The sequence below is a fragment of the Citrus sinensis genome, chromosome 7 (genome assembly GCF_022201045.2).
Source record: "Citrus sinensis cultivar Valencia sweet orange chromosome 7, DVS_A1.0, whole genome shotgun sequence".
Lineage (NCBI taxonomy): Eukaryota > Viridiplantae > Streptophyta > Magnoliopsida > Sapindales > Rutaceae > Citrus > Citrus sinensis.
This window is the reverse complement of record NC_068562.1, coordinates 1,881,641-1,902,113: the sequence shown is the minus strand read 5'-3', so window position 1 is coordinate 1,902,113 and position 20,473 is coordinate 1,881,641. Positions and strand designations below refer to the sequence as shown.

At 35.7% G+C, this 20,473-nt stretch overlaps 3 protein-coding genes, 1 long non-coding RNA gene and 1 other non-coding gene across 5 annotated transcripts; 2 read left to right on the top strand and 3 right to left on the bottom strand.

Moving 5' to 3' along the window:
* Positions 1–764: 764 nt before the first annotated feature.
* Positions 765–2,238, bottom strand: LOC112497901 (uncharacterized). The gene is made up of 2 exons (XR_003064945.2): positions 2,091–2,238; positions 765–1,045 (listed from the first exon to the last, which is right to left on the bottom strand). It is a non-coding gene; the product is annotated as an uncharacterized LOC112497901 (long non-coding RNA).
* On the top strand, positions 2,109–6,520 carry LOC102622909 (CDK5RAP1-like protein). The gene is made up of 3 exons (XM_006466807.4): positions 2,109–2,494; positions 2,919–4,000; positions 4,868–6,520. Exons 1-3 carry the CDS (start codon positions 2,211–2,213, stop codon positions 5,572–5,574), a joined length of 2,073 nt encoding a protein of 690 aa, XP_006466870.1. The 5' UTR covers positions 2,109–2,210; the 3' UTR covers positions 5,575–6,520.
* Positions 6,521–8,136: 1,616 nt separating this feature from the next.
* LOC102623590 (3-epi-6-deoxocathasterone 23-monooxygenase CYP90C1) lies at positions 8,137–13,621 on the top strand. The gene is made up of 9 exons (XM_025097333.2): positions 8,137–8,502; positions 9,959–10,289; positions 10,399–10,548; positions 10,657–10,932; positions 12,336–12,425; positions 12,567–12,645; positions 12,733–12,839; positions 13,019–13,146; positions 13,291–13,621. The coding sequence occupies exons 1-9, from the start codon at positions 8,288–8,290 to the stop codon at positions 13,376–13,378; spliced, it is 1,464 nt and encodes a 487-aa protein (XP_024953101.2). The 5' UTR covers positions 8,137–8,287; the 3' UTR covers positions 13,379–13,621.
* Positions 13,622–18,156: 4,535 nt separating this feature from the next.
* TRNAR-ACG (transfer RNA arginine (anticodon ACG)) lies at positions 18,157–18,229 on the bottom strand. The gene has a single exon. It is a non-coding gene; the product is annotated as a tRNA-Arg (tRNA).
* A 177-nt stretch (positions 18,230–18,406) lies between these two features.
* Positions 18,407–19,950, bottom strand: LOC102624070 (ribosomal RNA small subunit methyltransferase, mitochondrial). The gene is made up of 2 exons (XM_006466812.4): positions 19,388–19,950; positions 18,407–19,295 (listed from the first exon to the last, which is right to left on the bottom strand). Exons 1-2 carry the CDS (start codon positions 19,799–19,801, stop codon positions 18,510–18,512), a joined length of 1,200 nt encoding a protein of 399 aa, XP_006466875.1. The 5' UTR covers positions 19,802–19,950; the 3' UTR covers positions 18,407–18,509.
* Between the last annotated feature and the right edge of the window lie 523 nt (positions 19,951–20,473).

Below are 20,473 nucleotides of genomic sequence, written 5' to 3'. Positions count from 1 at the left end.
ATGAATGTTAAACAACTTCTATTATATTACGACTTATTTACGATTTCAATAACTATTGGATTTGTGTTATTTGATAGGCAATCGGACTATAGTTAGTTTCATTTATTTGAAGTTTGATATGTTTAAAATCTATATTGATTGTGTCACCAATATAATGAATGATTGAAAAGAGTTTTTATTCTGTGCACATACCCGAGTACAATCGTGTATTTTGGCTGTTACAAAACTGGTCATGTTTATTTCTAAATACTCGACTACAGTTGTGTATCTGTGCAAATACCCGATTGTCACAGAGAGCTTGTCATATTTATTTCTAAATACTCGACCATAGTCGTGTATCTGTGCAAATACTCGACTGCAGTCGAGTATTTTGTCACAGAGAGCTTGTTATTTTTATTTGTAAATACCCGACTACAGTCGTGTATCTGTGCAAATACCCAACTACAGTCGAGTATTTTATCACAGAGCTTATTATGTTTATTTCCAAATACCCGACCGCAGTTGTGTATCTATGTAAATACCCGACTGCAGTCGAGTATTTTGTCACAGCTTATTATGTTTATTTCTAAATACCCGACCGCAGTCGTGTATCTGTGCAAATACCCGACTGCAGTCGAGTATTTTGTCACAGAGCGTATTATGTTTATTTCCAAATACCCGACCGCAGTCGTGTATCTGTGCAAATACCCGACTGCAGTCGTGTATTCTCTTATAGTGTATTCCTTGTGCATATATTGTGCAAACTATCTTATCTATCATTAATATAAATAACAAAGAAATAAAATATATTAATGCTGTCAATTGTCTTTAATGACATCAAATATCAACAACATCCTCATTACAACTATTACATCTCATAATCCAAAAAATGACACTACAAAGTTTTTTTCCATGACCTATGCCCAAATAATTTTACAGCCAAGGCTTGTCGAAATTGTGTAACATGATCTTGTTGGCAGTATGAATTAACATCAAGTTCGTGGACTAGGACCTCCAAGTACCGCAACAAAAATGCTCCACAGTCACCACTAGTGGACAAATTTTCCTGACAAATTTGTAAACCACAAGTTATTCCTCTTTTTCTCTTTTCTAATATAACATTATTAATCAAATAAAATGCAATTAATTTGTTCAATGACTTTATCACAGCTTCATGAACTAATTGTCAAAAACTAAAAACAAGTCTAGGACGAGTGTATTAAAGGGCAATTCTCCAATAGTTAACTAGTTGGAAATATATACAACAACATTTGCTGCACAATAATATCAAATCCTAAATGCTATGTGACTTCTTCAATCAATAGCCTCATAGTGAAACAAATTAATAAAATGATCCAACATTGTTTCAAAATTCACAAGTCGTTCAAAACACATTTATTAATAGTGTACTATCAATAGTTTTATGCTGAAACAAATAGCAAATTGTTAATAAATTAGAATTGTAAAATAAAGGTTCTACAGCAAATAATAGAGAAAACTCATATTGTAGCATAACGAATGCATACGCAGCTGAAGAAAATTAATATATAATTCCCATGGATGAAGTTCAACTATAAACAACAAGTAAAATTATATAAAGATCTAATGCATAAACTAGTGTAGCCATAACCGAAAATTCATAAGGATAATATTTAATTAGGAACTCCCACAACCATTATTAAAGAGCTATGAATTCACTCTCTTCAATTTCAAATTCACAAGTTAAAGAAGCTTCATTACATTACCAGCAAGAAAGATTATCAGTAAATAAGCAAGATAATGACCAAAATCATGTGGGTAATTTGTTTTTTAAAACCCTAATGCATATAACCCTAACAATTATGCACCATAAATTCTCTTTATAAAGTAAAAAATAAGTGTAAATGTGGTTAATGACCTTTAGTTCGGTGAATTTTCAGTCTTTAATTCGGTGATTTTGTAGCCTTTAATGTGGTGGATGAACTTGCAGCAGCAGAACAGGCGTTGTGTTTGGTAGCTCGTGAAGGCAGATTTTGAAATTTGAAGAATTAAATTGGGGTAATTTTGTAATTACACATTGAAAAAGATATATAAAAAAAATTTTAAATTATGGGATGTAATTGGATAAATACCTTAACCTTTAGGGTATAGCGGGGACAAATCCCTGTCTAATTTCGATAGCCCTATCCAACTTCCACTTCCAGACTTCCAGTTTCTCAGCAGACTCTCTCAGTCTCTCTCCTGCGCCTTCGATGGCGTCTTCTCTGTCGTCAATATTAAACCAACCACAATGCGCGCTTCTTCGCTTCAGAATACAGAAACGCTGCTGTTTTAGCCTGCGGTTCCTCTCTTCATATCCAGAGACTTCTCTCGATCCGCGTTGCGCTCGCCGTTTGACGACTCGTCAACTCAAGCGCAGCTTCTCTCTTAATCTATCTAGAAACTTCTCTCACTCTTCTCTTGACCTTCCTGATGGCCCCGGCCTCCACCACTTCATCGCCCAATCTTCTCTCACCGCCTCCCAGCCACTGGCTGAGTAAGTTCACTCGCATACGAAGAATCATTGATACATAGTATTTTGTACTGTTCGAGAGTTCTTTCATAGTTATTATTGTTAATTTTATTATCTTTCTTAACTTTATTTTTGTTGTTTCGTGATCTCGTTTCAATTACTAGTTTCCTCGATGTTAAAGCTTTATGCCGGAGGGTGATTATTGCTATATGACATATAATCTTACCCAACAGGGTAAGGAGGAGAGATGTAGAAGAAGAGTTAGAAATAGGATTGGATATATACATGCATATTTCTTGCGAACATTGGCTGTTTTATATTTGATTTTTTAATTTTTTGTTCTATCAAGCATTCGTTCACCGAGTCCATAATGTTTTACTTTTCGATGACTGAAGAGTTTGTGAAATAGAACTCTTAGCGTAAGTTTTCTCTTTTTTTCCCTCTTCAGTCTTGCCCCAGCTTCTGAGGTTTCGTCAGCGACTGGTTCTGAAGTACATTCACAAGGTCGTATCTATCAAGAGACATATGGTTGTCAAATGAATGTCAATGATATGGAGATTGTACTTTCCATAATGAAGAATGCTGGATATAGTGAAGTCATCAATGTTCCTGAGAATGCTGAGGTCATTTTTATTAACACCTGTGCTATAAGGGACTATGCAGAGCATAAAGTGTGGCAGAGGCTAAATTATTTTTGGTTTCTAAAGAGGGAATGGAAGAAAAATGTTGCAACAGGCAGGTCACAATCCAAGCACCCTCCGAAAATAGTTGTATTGGGATGTATGGCTGAGAGGTTAAAAGACAAGATACTGGATGCGGATAAGATGGTTGATGTTGTGTGTGGCCCTGATGCTTACAGAGACTTGCCACGTTTACTCGAAGAAGTAGACTATGGTCAAAAGGGGATCAACACTCTTCTTTCACTTGAGGAGACTTATGCTGATATTAGTCCTGTTCGAATCTCAAAAAATTCTGTTACTGCTTTTGTTTCAGTGATGAGAGGTTGCAATAATATGTGCTCATTCTGCATTGTTCCTTTTACAAGAGGTAGAGAGCGATCACGTCCAGTGGAATCAATAGTTAAGGAGGTGGCAGAGCTTTGGAAAGAAGGCGTGAAGGAGGTAACACTTCTTGGTCAGAATGTGAACAGCTACAATGATACATCTGGGATGGAAAAAGAAGTTGAGCCAGGAGCTAATTGGAGGCTTAGTGAAGGTTTTAACAGCATGTGTAAAGTGAAAAAAATGGGTTTGCGCTTTGCTGATCTCTTGGATCGACTTTCCTTAGAGTTTCCTGAGATGAGATTCAGATATACATCCCCACATCCTAAAGATTTCCCAGATGAGTTGTTATATATAATGCGAGATAGGCCCAATGTTTGCAAATATATCCATTTGCCTGCACAAACGGGGAATAGCGCAGTACTTGAAAGAATGCGTCGGGGATATACCAGAGAGGCATACTTAGATCTTGTGCAAAAGATTAGACAAATTATTCCGGATGTGGGATTAAGTAGTGATTTCATATGTGGTAAGTGATTCTCTTGTTATTTTAATTTTATAGCGTCCTTTATACCCATAACTTGATTAGACAATTTCCTTTGAAAGATGAAGAAGACTTGTTCCATACATTAGTATTTCTGAGAAGTATTTGGGTGAATAAAAATATGTGAAAATGCTAGACTTGCATTTCATGGTCTTTGACTCCCTGCAATGTATTTTTTGGGCATAATTTAAGCTTTCTAGAAGTGATCAAGGCAACAATAGAGGTGATCTTTATATGCAACAATAGAGGTGATCTTTTTATGTAACAATAGAGGTGGTCTTTATATTTTTACTTAAGATGATGGAAGATTAGATTATTAATCGTAGTCAAATTTAATTCTATGAGAGCTTTTGAACTTAATGTTTTGGTAAATATTCAAGTCTTATTATTACTCGGGCTCTTGTAAAGGCTGTAGTAGTACTTGTCCTCCTAGCCCCATGCTTGTACCTGTATGTCTGCCCTCACAGACGGTTGTAGCTAGTAGTTTGGTTCATATATGTCACAAATCATGCTTTGTATTTATGTGTTAGGTTGTCGATATAATTGTTGCATCACATACATTATAATATTGAACATGCGCCATTTTTGTATGTAAATATCTAAATTTGTTTGATTGAATGGTAAATGAGTTCCTCCTTCAATCTGTTATGAGAAGCTATAATTTCTATCCTGACAATCCTTTTTAGAGTGTGGCGGCACATTTCATTGATGTTCAGGTGTTTGACGCTCAGGGAGATATAATTCCTGGCAGACACCCATTATTTATGGCCTCTTTTCTTGAATTTACTTCACTCTGAAAATTTTTACCAGTCAGTGGTGCTGCTAGCTAATTATCTGGATTTATGTCTGTAGGTTTTTGCGGAGAAACTGAGGAAGAACATGCAGATACACTAACCCTGATGAAAGCTGTTGGTTATGATATGGCATACATGTTTGCATACAGCATGAGGGAGAGAACTCATGCCCATAGAAACTATGTCGATGATGTTCCTGAGGAAGTTAAGCAGAGGAGACTTACAGAACTTATTGAAGCTTTTCGAGAGAGCACAGGTCAATGTTATGATTCCCAAGTTGGGACTGTCCAACTTGTATTGGTTGAAGGGCCTAACAAGAAAGCTCCAGATACAGAGCTTGTTGGCAAAAGTGATAGAGGACATAGAGTTGCATTTGTAAATCGGCCTTTGCTGGATAGAGATAATGTTATCAGTGATAAGCGGAACCCAGTTGCTGGTGATTACGTAGAAGTTCAAATTTTGATATCTACACGAGCATCGCTCTTTGGAGAGGCACTTGCAGTAACTAAATTAAGCACATTTTTCTACAGGAAAATGATGTTTGCCCCGGGTCAAACCCCGAAACAATTGAAACGGCGTCGTTTTGGCACTTATTTTTCTCATTTTAATTTGCTGAGAAACGATGTCATTTTGGCTTGCATAAAGTGCAAAAACAGAACTTTTCCTCTTCGTTTTCTTCACCCAGCTGCTTCTTCCTTTCCTCTTCGTTGCTGCAGAACCCTTAGTAACACAAACATCATTTTCCTTTGCCAACGTAAAGAGTGAAAAAAAACAGAACCAGCTGCTTCTTCCTTCCTCTTCGGTCTCTTAATCCAACTGCTTCTTCCTCTTTGTTCTCTTAACAGAAACATCATTTTCCTTGGAGGGTGTTCATGATGGGTACTTTCCGGTGCCGGAGTTCAAGTATAGATTAGTTTCATGTAGGTTAAGGAAGCTGTTGTCGGAAAATATAAAGGAAGAGCCAGTTTGTTCTGGGTGATGTTGAATTAATCGATGGTCATTTAAGTGTTTTTGAGAGATAATTAATTGTATTTTCTCTAAGATTTGTTTACAGGGCAAGAGAGAATATTAATTAACTATCGTTATGTAATCAGTGATGTGATGATAAATCTATGTAGATAAAGAGAAATTAAAGGAACGGACAGAGATTGTGCTTAGATTTGAAATCTGTCATTCCAAAAGCTTCCCCTTTTTCTTTTTTCCATGGGTTCTTGCTGTTTGGTGAAACGAGAACGAAGACAAAGAAACAACTTGGTTCTATTGCTGCTTTTGTGATTTATCCAAGCAAAACGTCGTCGTTTCATAGCGAATAAAAACAAAAAAATTAATAGACGAAACGATGTCGTTTTAGCCAGTTTCGGGGTTTGACCCGGGATTTGACCCGGGGCAAACATCAGTGTTGTTTTCTACAATGTGGATAAAGAAGCTGTTGCCTGTGCAAGAAGTTGAAATCTTTCTGCCTTTGAACATGACCTGATATTTATTTTTCAGCTTTTTCAATGAAATTATCCCAAGATTGCGGTAAAAATTAAGTTTGATGTAAATGATGTGGTAGGTTGCCTCTCGCCGAGAAAAAGCATTGATCGTGACAAATTGGGGTTAAGGTTTCGAGAGGTCATTCAAATGCAGCTGCAACTTTGAAACCGCTTTAGTTGAGTCATTTAATTGATGAATTACAGGAATGATAATAATATTCTTTCTTCTCTCCCCTTCTGCTTGTGGTGTTTGTCTTAACGAAGTCCGAATTCATTACCAAACTTTGCCCACCGTTCAACATTTTTCTATGTATTAATGTGCCCGAAATTGTCTTTACCTTACCCGAAAGTAATCTATATTATATCTCTATACCGCACCCAAGCTGCCCCATCTGAAAAATTTGATCATATGGACTTCAATTGCTTGCTGTAGATCTTCGAAAGAATATAGTATTGACTATTGATATCGACTTGGAATCATGCGTGACATAATCAAATTCCCATTATTCTTTGACCCAAACGAAAATCATGATTGGAAAATCATCAATAACAACTGTAGAAGGCATGTGCCTACTGATACATCACAACGTGATTGTATTGTATGCATGGTTCATTACCCCATTTTTTTAATTAAAAAAATTGAAAAAGAAAAGCTGGTCAACACACCCAATGGGCCTTATTCTTACACAATATAACCCCACTCCACATTCACATGCGAGAATTGGTGTCGGACCACTTGCTTCAATTGCAAGCATGTCAAATGGCGCATGGCGGCATTCCATTTGATGTATAAGTGCGCAGTGCAGAGAAAGAAAGAAGTGTAAGATTGGTTGTTGGGTCATGTCTGACAACAGTAACAATGACATCAAAAGATGGTGTGCATATACAAACAAACGCAATGAACTAATGTGCATGAAAGAGAGAGAGTCGATGGTGGTAACTGTGAGGGGGAATTCTGAAGCATGATGAAGACAAGACGATGGCATTTTGGTTCGATTTGTTACAAATATGTACAATAATGCAAAAGTTGATCAACCAGAGAAAATAAAAATAAAAGAGGGAAAGGAAGGGGGACAGCTGCTGACGATGACAATTTCGGCGCCGTCCGCCTATGGCCTATGGGCTTCCCTTATACAAGTGGTCACCGCAAAATCCACCACTGTCGTTGGCTAGACCTCTCCTCTTCAATTTCCTTGTTTGTTTTCTTTTCCCTTATCACATGTTTAAGCTTGCAAATGTTTTTTCCATAAGGAAATGAGTGTTGAGATTCTGAGATCAATTATATTAGCTTGGAAGAAATTTAGCTAATGGAGATGCATCAGTTTGGCTGCTTCTCTCTCTCTCTTAAAAAATATAATTAAAATTTAAAATTCTGAATTTAATCCTGGCTGCATGCATGTATAGATGTTGCAATTTTTTAATATTAGCTTTTGAAGGCCGACCACACTTTAATTACATACATAGAGAAAGTAACAACTGGACATAGTTATCTTGACAAAGGATCGGGTATCATTTCATTCGTTGTCGAAAATTCTTTAGTTACTTGACAATAAAAATGAATTAAATTAGGAGATTTTCTCGTAACTGTTAATGTATCCAACATTAATTCTAGCAATGTACTTTAAAATTGGGGTCCATATTCCATTGAATATTTAAGGGCATGGAACACTCAACCAAATCCATTGTAATAAATGGGGGAGTGGACTGGGGACCTATCTAAATGAAATGAAGACAAAATGAACAAGCGTGGCTCATTTGGTGCACCCAATATGGCCACCTCATTTAATGATAGCGGTAAAGCTCTAGATCTTCTGAATCTCTCACCCAACATGTATGTGTATATATTTAGACATGTATTTACATACCCAAATCTCATTACTTGCCTTCATTTCTTCCATTGACTCTCTCCCACTCACAAAGTTAAAAATATAAAGCTGCATGGACTAATGAGAAGCTCAAAAATTAAAGTTGCAGGTCCAGTGAGTTGAGTTGAGTTCCATCTGATGATGATGATCAGAATGGGATGGATTTTGATGGGTGTGATTACTATAATTTCTGGATGGTTTTGGTATAGGAAGAAGAAGCAAACAATGGAGAAGAATAGCGGTGGAGTTCCAAAAGGGAATTTGGGTTGGCCTTTCATTGGGGAAACTCTAGATTTCATTGCCTGTGGTTACACTTCTCGCCCTGTCAGCTTCATGGACAAACGCAAATCCCTGTAAAGCTTTTTTCTCATCTACAGTCACTCCATTTTTGCCTTTTAATATTTCATGCATCGAGGGCTTTTTTTCTTGCTATCGTCTTTTTCCTCTCTTCTGCTCAACAGATATATTTATTGTATTTGTCTTATTGTTTAATCAATCTTCTACTTCCTTTCATTCTTTTTTTTTTTTTTTTTGGTTGGGTTTAACCTTAACTGAAGATGATGAAGGGGAAAAAAAGGAGTAAATTATCAAAAATTAATCTAGAAATTGTTATCTTAATTTATCTTAGATGATGAAAGCCCTAGAGTGAAAAATCTATAGCTCATCTCTAGATATTTATTTTGCTGTTATGATTAGACAATGATCGTGTAGCTATTGTCATGCTTCAACTATGGTGATTAATGTAATTACTAGCTTAAATATATATTTACTTCCACTTACTCGCAAAAATACATAGATGGGTAGCCAAACCATTTAGTCGAGCTTTAGACTTACAAAAAAATTATAATTTCGTTTAGGTAGTTATTTGATTATTAAACAATAAACTTAAATAAAGTATTTGTTGAGGAAACTTTAAAAAAAAAATGTCCTATACTTTTACATAATATAAAAAGAAACAAGTCCAGTCATGTTAATTTGTAGATTGCATAGATATAAATCGTCATAATTTTATTGGGTTACGTTTTTTAAGCATAATAGTATCATAAAATCTTATCATTCTTTTTTTAAGACGTTTTATACGTCAGTTTCAAAAAAAAAAAAACGTTATAAGTCCACCAAATGTGTTAAACAATATTAATCAGAAATCAGAAGGGAAGGATTAATAAAAAAAAAAAAAAATACACTTCCCCTTCTGTTCTGTCCCAAAGGATATATTTGATACCCTTTTTCGCTGAAGAGTAGGGCAGCTTGATGTGCACTCCATTTGATTGGAGGCGATAAAGATGGTACAAGTAAAGAAGTTTGTGCTATAAAAATTAATCACCTTTAAGTAATTGTGAAGCCCTTTTATTCTCTTTTTGCTTTACATCTTTCTTTTTAGGTGTAATTTTTTTCAATATATATATATAATCCTTTTTATTCTTGAACTATTATCATTATGGTGATTAACTGCCATCCAAGAGCTTTAATGATGGCATTAATTGATAACAACACATTGAGAGAAAAAGAGCAGTTGCAAGAATTGAAAGCAAGTAAAAACGTACTCTGCTGTAAGCCGCAGTAACTAGTCTTTGGACATTGAAAGTCCTATTGCTTGTTCAGACAGTAACCACAGCCCTAGCTAGCTTCTGTCTCGGCTTTCCAATGAGACGACCGTTTCCTTTAACCCATCTTCATCGCTGACTGCGATCAATGATGATGATCAAAACTAGTAAAAAAAATTAAAACAGATTCTTCTTGTGTCTTCTTTTCTTCTTTTTTAAAAAAAGAAATTATTTTGTTAATTTTGTGTCTCTCTACACTCTGCAGGTACGGCAAGGTGTTTAAAACACACATATTGGGAACACCGATCATCGTGTCCACAGATCCGGATGTTAACAAAGTGGTTTTGCAAAACCATGGCAATGTTTTTGTCCCTTCTTATCCCAAATCAATAAGAGAATTACTTGGAAAGTTCTCAATTCTTCAAATGAATGGAGCCCTTCAAAAAAGATTGCATGCACACATAGCTGGCTTCCTCAGATCACCACTACTCAAAGCCACTATCACTAAACATATTGAAACTTCTGTCAGACTCACCTTGGCTTCGTGGACTAAACACTCCCATCTTACGATATACGTTCAAGACGAAACCAAAAAGGTCATTTCGATTTTAGTATATCATTCATTAACTAGTATCTGTTGCTGTGTGGCGACAATACTTATATATGATACATAATTTGCTTGGTTAATATATATATACTTTTCAGATAACATTTGAAGTTTTGGTAAAAGTATTGATGAGCGTTGGTCCCGGTGAAGATCTAAACTTTCTCAAGAAAGAATTTGAAGAATTCCTCAAAGGTTTAATTTGCTTGCCAATCAAATTTCCTGGGACGAGGCTATATAAATCTTTGAAGGTAACTATAATTAACGAGAAAAACAAAACAAAAAAACACAACACAAATGCCTCAGCCTTAGGGTTTCATATCATAACTAATGTTTATGCTTGTTCATGAATCATGCAGGCAAAGGAGAGATTGTTAAAGATGGTGAGAAAGATTGTAGAGGAGAGAAAACTGACTATGGAGGAGATATCAGACGAAAGGGGCGTAGCTAAAGATGCAGTGGACGTGCTGTTACGTGATAATGGTGAAGCAAATGAGAAGCAATCTTTATCGTTGGATTTCATCAGTTCGAATATAATAGAGATGATGATCCCGGGGGAAGAAACTGTCCCCATGGCAATGACCTTAGCTGTCAAATTCCTAACTGACAGCCCCGTTGCTCTTAAGCAACTTATGGTACGTGTACTACTACTACCACTCCTACCATAACAAGGTGTATTGATCTTTTTCTTTTTGGAATTTTTGATCCAACGGCTAGGATCATTTTCTTTCTGCGGCTGTAAGATGTCCGCTAATGCGTTTGACTTTTTGTTTAAAAAGTCCCTTTCGTTAGACACACGATTGGAAACACGATTGAGATGGAGAGTTCGTGTGTAAGGACCCACGATGCATCAATAATATTATGACATCTTCTGGCCGTGCGATTAAGATTGAACGGCTTTTAGGTGAGGACCACCTATTAATTCCGTGTCTTTGCGAGTTGCGACCATTGGCTGTCATATAGTCGTGTCGGTTTTTTGTCGTCTTTGGGTAGTCTTTCTTCTTCTGACCAGTTGATTTTATCATCATCATCATCATCTTAATTTAAATTAATAATAAGAAATAAATTTTCGGAGATAATGTTAGACAATGTTGAAAATCTAAAAAATTAAAGGAAGTCGTTTTAAAATTCAAATCATTAGATAAAACACATAAATTCATATTAAGATCTTGATAACAGTGTTATCAGCTAATAAGTATGTTTGATCATGCAATAATACATATGAAATTTTATGTTTTAAACCGGTTTCTGAAAATTACAAGCAAAAACTGTTAGTGAAATAATCTCTTTCAAATTAACAAGTGCTTTTCTAAAGAAATTATATCTTTGATTTGTCGAATAAAGAATTAATATTTCTTAGAGTCGAGTCTACAGCTTAATTATTAGTTAAGGGAAGAGATGTATTATAGGAGTTGTGCACTATACAAGGCGGTGGTGACTGGTGAGCCTAAGTTCGTGTTCATTATCCTTCGTATGCGAAAAGCTAGAAGACCTGGTTCTAAATGAGGCACACGTATGAGAGCTTCCAGTACATTAATTAGGGTTAGAATTAGATTAGATTAATATGTATTAACATAACAACTGTAGCATAAGCAAGTAGTGTTAGGTGTAGAGAAGCATAAAGAAAAAAAACGAGAGAATTTTATCCTCTCTCTCTCTATCCACTCTCTCTCTCTCTCTACTCTTTTCTTCTTTAATTCTCTCCTCCTTCTCTTTGCCAAGCATTTTTCGTGGCATAAAAAGAAGGCAGTGGTCACGGTGAAAAACTAGCCATTAAAAGTGGGTCTCACCCTTAAAGAGGCCAAACTTGTAGCTGTAACCTTTTGGATCTTGCGACTTTAATCAAGATATGCCGCGGAAAGTAGGTAGGTGATAATCATGGCCTTTCTTTAACTTTAAGCAGTTCTCTGCTGTGATATTTTGTTTGATCAGTTTTATGCAGAAGAACACACTTTGGTTACAGATTATCTTTCTTGTGTAAGACTTCGGTGCTAAATATATATAGTACTGTATGTAATGTCATTGTGATGATCAATAGGAAGAGAACATGGAATTGAAGAGGCAGAAGACCAAGTCCTGTGCTGGTTACAGTTGGACAGACTACATTTCTTTGCCATTCACTCAAAATGTACGTTCGATTGGAATAATTAAAGAGACGAAAAAACTTACAGTTTATAGCTAGCACAAATAGTATGTTTTTTTATATATAAATATGCACCAACATACACTCATACATGCTGATTTTACACCCTGCCCCCCGCCCCACTAGGTGATCAATGAAACCCTTAGAATGGCAAATATCATTAATGGGGTTTGGAGGAAAGCTCTCAAGGATGTGGAAATCAAAGGTTTGTTCATTAAAATTGCCAGCGTGCACATGCAGAGTTTCTTTATTAACTTCACATGCTTGCTTGCTATTTATGGATAATTTGCAGGCCATTTGATTCCAAAAGGATGGTGTGTCCTTACGTCATTTCTATCTGTTCACATGGATGAAGAAAATTATGATAACCCTTACCAGTTTGATCCATGGAGATGGGAGGTAATGTGCAATATTATGTGACTTGTGAAGTGCAAGATTTTTCTCTCAAGTCATTGTCAAAAACGAAAGTTAATTCCTTTCCATTTCATTATTAATTAATTATCACTAGATACGTAGAAAGATTCACACGCATGAATCAGGGATGAATGTACATGCATGTTTTGTTTGTTGATTTGCAGAAAATGGGAGCTGCTATTAACAACAATATCTTTACACCTTTTGGTGGGGGTCAGCGACTGTGTCCTGGCTTTGAATTATCTCGGCTCGAAATATCGATCTTCCTTCACCATCTTGTCACGACTTATGAGTAGTGATCTTTTGCATCCTGATCTTCCTTTTTATTAATTGGATGGCGTTATCAGAAGCCAACAGTTAAACCAGACTGTACTACAGTGGAAGTTGGGCAGTTAAATTGACCATTCTTTATTTGATTTTGATCCTATTTCTTCAGATGGGAGGCTGAAAACGACGACATTGTTTACTTTCCAACCGTCAAGTTGAAGAAGAGGCTGCCAATCAAAGTGATGAATTACCGTTAGATTTATCTTGCATGGTCCCCATCAAAAAGGAAAACGTGTACACGCTACTGATAACAAAAGTATATCAATCGATCACGATCGGAGGACTTATCCATGAGGGGGCATGCATGTCTATTTTCTCTGTTCTATTTTATACTACATGTAAAGCAAAGCGCTTGCTAAGAGATGGACTCCTTTCTTTAACAGAGAGATACATCATACATGAGGATATGGCTCTTTAATATATTGTTGGTTCTGGCGTCACCATCTGTTTTTCACATGGCGTGGCAGATGGCTCAAGGAAGGATCCTTGGGCCCCGTTTTCTATGCAAGCTCTTTAATCAATCGAAATTGAAATTCGTGCGGATGCGAGTTGGAACCTTTGGAATTTAACTGTAGTCTGATCTCCATCCATTTAAATTTTTATTTGTTTGATTTGACAATAACGTTTGTGGTGGGTTGCGAGTGGTTGGCAAAGGTCATATATGGCCTAGCCTCGGGGTGATTTGATCAAACACAAGGCCACATGCTTCACTTTAGCACCCCCTTCAATAATTTTGAGTCGGTGGAGCGCTATAGTACAACTTTTGTCCGGTGGCAATCACAGTAAGTACGAGCTTGTCCAATATCATCTTGGCATGCAGTACCGCATCTATTAGGTGCTTTGCCTTTTGCAATAGCTACAATGGGAAATATTTAAAGAAGATTCATGCCTAATTAACAGTACTTCTCTACTATTAGAAAGTAGATACTACAATTGCGTGCTTTCGACTTCTGTTAGCTACAAGGTTAGGACGGCAAATGGCTACGCATAATTGAAGTAAAAGATAATGCTGACTCGAAAGTATTTAAGCTTTGCGGCTTCAAATATCTAATCACATTCACGAGACTTTTCCACAAACTTTTTGCTTTTTTACTTCTGGAAGGTTATATTGAGATTACCGCAGAAACTATTTAACGCAAGGGGTCAATCCAATTAATTTCTTCCTACATTATAAGAACTTTTGCAGATGATCCATAGATTGATTTAAAAATTATGGGCCTGTGCTGGATAGAAATGGATTCCATGACGGAAGTTCACCGGTGTTGTTAAAGCAGACTTCAACATGACATGACAGATCTCAATTCTCAGATGTGCTACAGATCACTTCATGTTCTCACAAGGCACCGTGATTGTATTACCAGCATCAATCATATCTACCACTCTTATTGGGGCACGTTTCATAAGTCAGATTGTACTAAACTCCATTTCATATGTCGGAATGTATGGGGCTGGTTTAATTGGATTGGATAAGATATAATATGAAGAACCATATTTAGTTTTGGGGTGATGCTACCTTACATTTCATATAAGGTATAATCATTTCTACTGAATGTGGGCTCAAGTGGGACTCACGGCTCAATTTGTGAGATGCTAAATCTTACATGAAATATAAGATAACCAAATTCTTAATTATGTCTATTGAATTGTGTTTTACGCAGCACATTGTTTGATTCAATTGATTGAATTAACTTAGCAGAAATTAAATATAATAATATTAATTTATTAATTATTAGATGTTTAAATTAGTAAATAAAAGTTTAATATTTTATGTGTGACATATCATTTATAAATGAATCATATAGATGACGTGTCGCACATATTTACAATAATTGGATGATAAACAGTTTATATATTCAAAATTTAGAATATATGTTGTAAGATTTTAACTCTGAAGTGAAAATTGAATAATGTATTGTGAGCAAAACTATGGTGCAATTGTGGTACTATACCACAGTTGTATCTAGCCGTTAGATCCAACTACAGTTGTTACCATAAGTTTGATCTAACGGATGGAAGCAACTGTGATATGGTACCACAGTTGCACCATAGCTGGACCCATGTATTGTTTTATTGTTTATAACTTCATCATGTAGATGATATCACGCACAATTTACCGCACGTGAATGACATTTCAATTATAATTTTAGTACGTTGATGATGCGTTAAAACTTTAACGCTAAAGTAAACTTATATGACATGCATGTCGTCTATAACTTATTATATAGATGAAATGTTGAAAAAGTTTAACAAAATTGTATGATACATCTTTTTATTTTCAGCACAAAAATGACATAATGTATCATTAACGGGGGATACTGAGTGAATTAGTTTTAAAATGTTTTATTATTGACTTATTGGATTTTCTTTTTGAATAGATTAATTGGGTGGATTATTTAAATAAGGTTAACTTAAGTTTAATTATTATATACTAGTAAATATTAATAAAATGTTATATCTAATATTAAACAATTCCTATGATAAAAAATGTAATAAAATGTAACACTTCAATAAATTTTTTAGCTGATTTATAATTTTTATAGAGAAATAAATTTAATATTAAAGTTTTATTTCAACAATATAACGCCAGATCTGTAAAGAAGACAGAAGAAAAAAGAAGAAGAAAACTCCACAATCTCTCTCTCTCTCTTTATTTTATTTTAACTTTTTTCCCTATTTTTTTCGTAATCTCTGTTTCTCTCTCTTTTTTCTTTTATTTTTATTTTTCCTTTTCCTTTTCCCCTATTGTTCTTCATCTTCTATTTCCTTCTTCTTCTTTATTTCTTGTCCGTCTTCTTCTCCTCCATTTCTTCATATAAAAAATTATTGCTTTATAAAAATTATAAATTAACTAATGGGGACAAAATTGTCAATTTAATTTTCAGTATTCAAATTTGTTAATTTTAATGACAAACTTAACAGAGTTCATATTATTTTTAAAACATTTATCGCTTTTTTGATAAATGTTGAAACAAGTGTCACCTAGATAACATTAAATAATGTCAAAACAATAAACTCTAAATAAGCAACCAAATTAAGCTAAAATATAAAATTAATTAAAAAGTTCCTAAATATTATAAATTTTAATATAAATATGATCTTTACAATTTCTTGCTCTTTAGAAAAATCTACCTCACATTTTGTTTCTTGTAGTCTCTAGTAACACCTTCGCGTGGGTAAGGATTAATTTTCAAAATAAATATTCGATGTAGACAACGAACTTTGAATTTTCTAACTTTTGTAACAATGTCCATCCAATCACACTATAATAGCGTAAAATAAGTTTTTCAATCAACAATTTCTCTAACATTACATTATCGTATTGTTCATGCAAAATTTCAATACCGTTGTGGAAAACGACTTCTCATAATCTACTAACTGTTAAAAAATATCACAACAACCTTTTTGTCTTTTTTAGGGAAATCAAGGGCATCATATGAGATTGTATCAACGAGTGATTCTCTTCGCACGATAAGATCAAAAGAAGTCGGAGGAAACTCATGTTTCACAAAATTAATGTCAAAATATTTTTGTACTAGAGCACATTACTATGCATCTTTGAAAAACAGAAAACAATAAATAATACAACATTTAGAATACTTCAGTTAATTGGCGATGTCAAAGCTGGCGCTAATTTGAAACAAAGGGTGTTTCACTATCACCTCTTGTTCGAAACCATGGGCCGACGCCGATCTGAGCGCAATTGGTAATAAGGCTTTGCTGATCAACTGTAATATGTCCATTATATATTAAAATAAATACTCATAATTTTCCCGTTAAAAAAAATAAATTAATGTACAACAAACCAAAAAAAAAAAAAAAAGGGCGCAAAAGAGGTAAACAGGTCATTTAAGTTTTAATGACAGCACCGTTGCAGCCACCTCATCGCAAAATTTTCACCAGTGACAAGTGTGGCAACACCAGATTTTGAAGCAATTTCAACGACTCTCTCCAGTTGACATAAATAAATGCCTGATACATGGAAATTCAACCAAAAAAGAAAGAAAGAAAGAAAAACTTTAACACCAGCTTTCGTGTTTGATATCAGCATCTGTTGGCGAAAATAAACCATTATGATCAAATCGGAAGGCTCAATTGAAACCTTATGGCTAGCTCATAGAGAAAGTGGCTCTATAGACTCTTTCCAATTAGCGACAATGTCTTGACGTTTTTAGCCGAAAATGGAACACCAATTTAACGAGAGGATGTTTGTAAGCCGCAAAAATCCATTAACAAGTCAGAAAGAACAAAAATGATAAGTTGTCAAAGTACGCCCCAAAATAAAAGCGCAGCGCTGCCTCATTCGCTTTTTCTCGTTTCTTTTTTTTGACGCTCCCTTCATTAGAATTAGTAGGACTAATCGGCTATCCTGCAAATTATTTTCTTTTTCGCAATTACAAAAACCTAAATTAAATCAAATGTAAATTAAAAGCTTAAGGGAATAATTAGCTGGAGGACGCAAGCTGGCTCTTTTACGGCGAGGCTTGTCAACTGTTCTCCGCTTTGGAAATCGAGATCCATGGAGATTGGCGGGTTCAAAGAAGTTGAAAATCGGTTTTTAATAACGTATAGGAGTAGAAAAGGGGTGTCGCATGGAAGTTGATATTAGGGTTCTTGACAGGGGTCGAATAATGCATTTTGGGCTCCCAATCCCATTTGTTAACAGTCTTTGAATCTTCTTCCTGTTTGATGATAATGGCTGCGTATCAGTTTTCAGTATCATATTATATAGTTACAATACAGAGTGGTTTTTAGAGAAGTTTTTTTTTTTTTTTTGAGAAAATATTCGATTTTAGTAGAATAGACACCCAATTATGAATGAAGTAACAAAAGTTACATAACACTAATGCTTGAAAATGCAACTTTTTAAGTAAAAATGCCTCAGTGGCCGGTGTTTTAGTTTTAGAGTTCAGCGTTAGAAAGGCTGTGTTAGTAATCCAGTTCAAACCTAACCCCAAAAAATTGAAAAAAAAAAAATCGACTCCACTGGGGATCGAACCCAGAATCTCTGGTTCCGTAGACCAGCGCCTTATCCATTGGGCCATGGAGTCAATTTTGAATTTCAAATTTATCAATAATTTATTATAATACTAACATCCCAACAACAAAAACCGCGGTCAAATCTCCTAACCGTGAATCTTTAAGAAATTTCTCCATAACATAGTGCACCAATCAGTTCACTAATTTCGTAGAGTGAGGGATGTTAGTAATCAACATGCACATAACACTCACCAAAGCATTTTTACTTCCACCTTTCATTCACTACTTAGATAAGAATAAATATTTTGTTCGCTTCAAAACTTTGATCAAATAAGACTAACGAAAGAAAAGTTAAACAAAAGGAAACTGTTGCTGTGAACTGTATGCAGCAGCAGCAGCAGCTGCATCGTCCGCATTATTTGGCACTGTTTTGTCGTGAAAGTAAATTCCAACTTGATTAAACAAGGAAAGCAAATGCAGCAACTCCTCGTTAGACAGCTTGCAAGGCCTCTTATCCTCAAACGCCGCAGATTTTAGAACCTGGATAATCTTTTCCTTAAACAAGCTCATTTCCATTTCTGAGCAAGAAGATGAACACAAGTCGTCAACACCACTCGCCTCCTCATCATCGTCATCTTCCCCAGAATGACAACCATCATCACTTACAAAATTTTCGTTATTCGGACCCTTCTGTTTGGACAATCTCAAGAGCTCGATCACTTTCTTCTTCTGCTTAAACGTCGCGCCAAGTGTTTTGTTTTTCTTGCTAAAACAAGTCCTAGTAAAAGCCCGCCATTCATCAAGATTCACATCCGGTATTTCAGCTTTTGGCCTGATTATTACAACAGATGAATCAACTTTCGGGCAAGGAAGAAAGTCCCTCTTGCTTACATCCATAACAAACTCCACATCAGCCACCAACTTAACATTCACAGCCAATCTGTTAAACTCAGAGTCACCAGGACTCGCCAACAACCTCCTTGCAAACTCCTTTTGAAGAAGAAGCGTCGCGCTCCTAAACGACTTCGTTCCATACACTAATTTAGCCACAAGAGGAGAAGATATTCCATAAGGAATGTTCGCCACGACAAGATCAAATTGGGGAAACTCGGTCTTCAATGCATCTTTACTTATAACCTGCAATATCCAATGTGTATACAATAAAAAAGAACATCTACTTTAATAGCTCGTGATTTTCTGTGAGGCAATACATCGAATGGTTAACTTACATTGAGCCGATCATGAAACCCGCTATCAGCTGCCCGTCTGTTGAGAATTTCAACCATTCTCTCGTCGATTTCAATTGCGTGAACCTTTTTGGAAACTTCAAGAAGCTTGAGAGTGAGATTTCCGGTACCGGGTCCGATTTCTAAGACGGTGTCGTCTGGGTTAATGCTAGATTTTCGAACAATAGAGTCGAGGACTCGTTGGTTGGTGAGGATGTGTTGGCCCTTGCTTTTGTGGAAAAATATGTAATCTTCTTGATGTTTAATTGGGCTATGGATCTTTTTGTCATCGTCTTTGTTTTTGTGAGTGCATCGATTACTTGGCTTTGTACCAAGTTGTCTGACAGCTCGTTGCTGCTGGTAAAGGTAAATGAATCGAGTCAGAGACAGTGGAGTTGATCTTGTCTTGCGAAGCATCGAATTTTCATACACTTCACAACGTCAAAAGTTTTTCAAGTACGATTTTGAATGCACGCACGACCTACCAGAGATCGATAGAGATTGTGAGACAAATTATCGACTTTCCCCAACAGTTTGGCGCCAAAATGTTGGGATATTAATAACGGCTTTTGCACGGCTAAAAGGTTTGAAGATAGGGAAAATGAATATTGGGCCGACTCTGATGGGCTGGGGCTTCATTTTAATTTGACCAATCAGTTTGTTACATCAGCCCGCTTTTTATTTGAAGGCCTTCGGCCGTCTTCCACTACTTCTTCGTCATCAAACAAAATCCTTGATACCCTCCTCGTCAACCATCTTGAAAATGAGAGATTAAAAGAATAGCTTGAGAAGAAAAATGGATGAAAAGCGCTTTGGTAGGCAAAAAAAGTTGCAGTGAGTTTCATAGATTTGACTTTTGAGAAATGAGGAAGAGAAACAAATTAAATGCAAAAGAAAATCATAGGCCAACTCTTGGAGGAAGGTTCAAGTTTTCGGGACAAATCTTTTGCATGATCGCCTTCTGACAATGTTGCTCGTAAAAGATTGTCTGTCGATGAAGATGTCCAATGTAATGAATCAAATGATCAACCACCAAGAGATTCTTTTCTTCACAATCTTGAAGCATAATCTGAATGAATGCAGTGACAA

What these genes read in the sequence shown, in the direction of transcription:
- LOC102622909 (XM_006466807.4), top strand. Translation starts at nt 2,211, where the DNA reads ATGGCGTCTTCTCTGTCGTCAATATTAAACCAACCACAATGCGCGCTT. An exon ending in GCCTCCCAGCCACTGGCTGA is followed by an intron (nt 2,495 to 2,918) that starts GTAAGTTCACTC and finishes TTCCCTCTTCAG; the next exon opens with TCTTGCCCCAGCTTCTGAGG. An exon ending in AAGTAGTGATTTCATATGTG is followed by an intron (nt 4,001 to 4,867) that starts GTAAGTGATTCT and finishes TTATGTCTGTAG; the next exon opens with GTTTTTGCGGAGAAACTGAG.
- LOC102623590 (XM_025097333.2), top strand. Translation starts at nt 8,288, where the DNA reads ATGATGATGATCAGAATGGGATGGATTTTGATGGGTGTGATTACTATA. An exon ending in ATGGACAAACGCAAATCCCT is followed by an intron (nt 8,503 to 9,958) that starts GTAAAGCTTTTT and finishes TACACTCTGCAG; the next exon opens with GTACGGCAAGGTGTTTAAAA. An exon ending in CAAGGATGTGGAAATCAAAG is followed by an intron (nt 12,646 to 12,732) that starts GTTTGTTCATTA and finishes GATAATTTGCAG; the next exon opens with GCCATTTGATTCCAAAAGGA.
- LOC102624070 (XM_006466812.4), bottom strand. Translation starts at nt 19,801, where the DNA reads ATGCTTCGCAAGACAAGATCAACTCCACTGTCTCTGACTCGATTCATT. An exon ending in GGTTTCATGATCGGCTCAAT is followed by an intron (nt 19,296 to 19,387) that starts GTAAGTTAACCA and finishes TGGATATTGCAG; the next exon opens with GTTATAAGTAAAGATGCATT.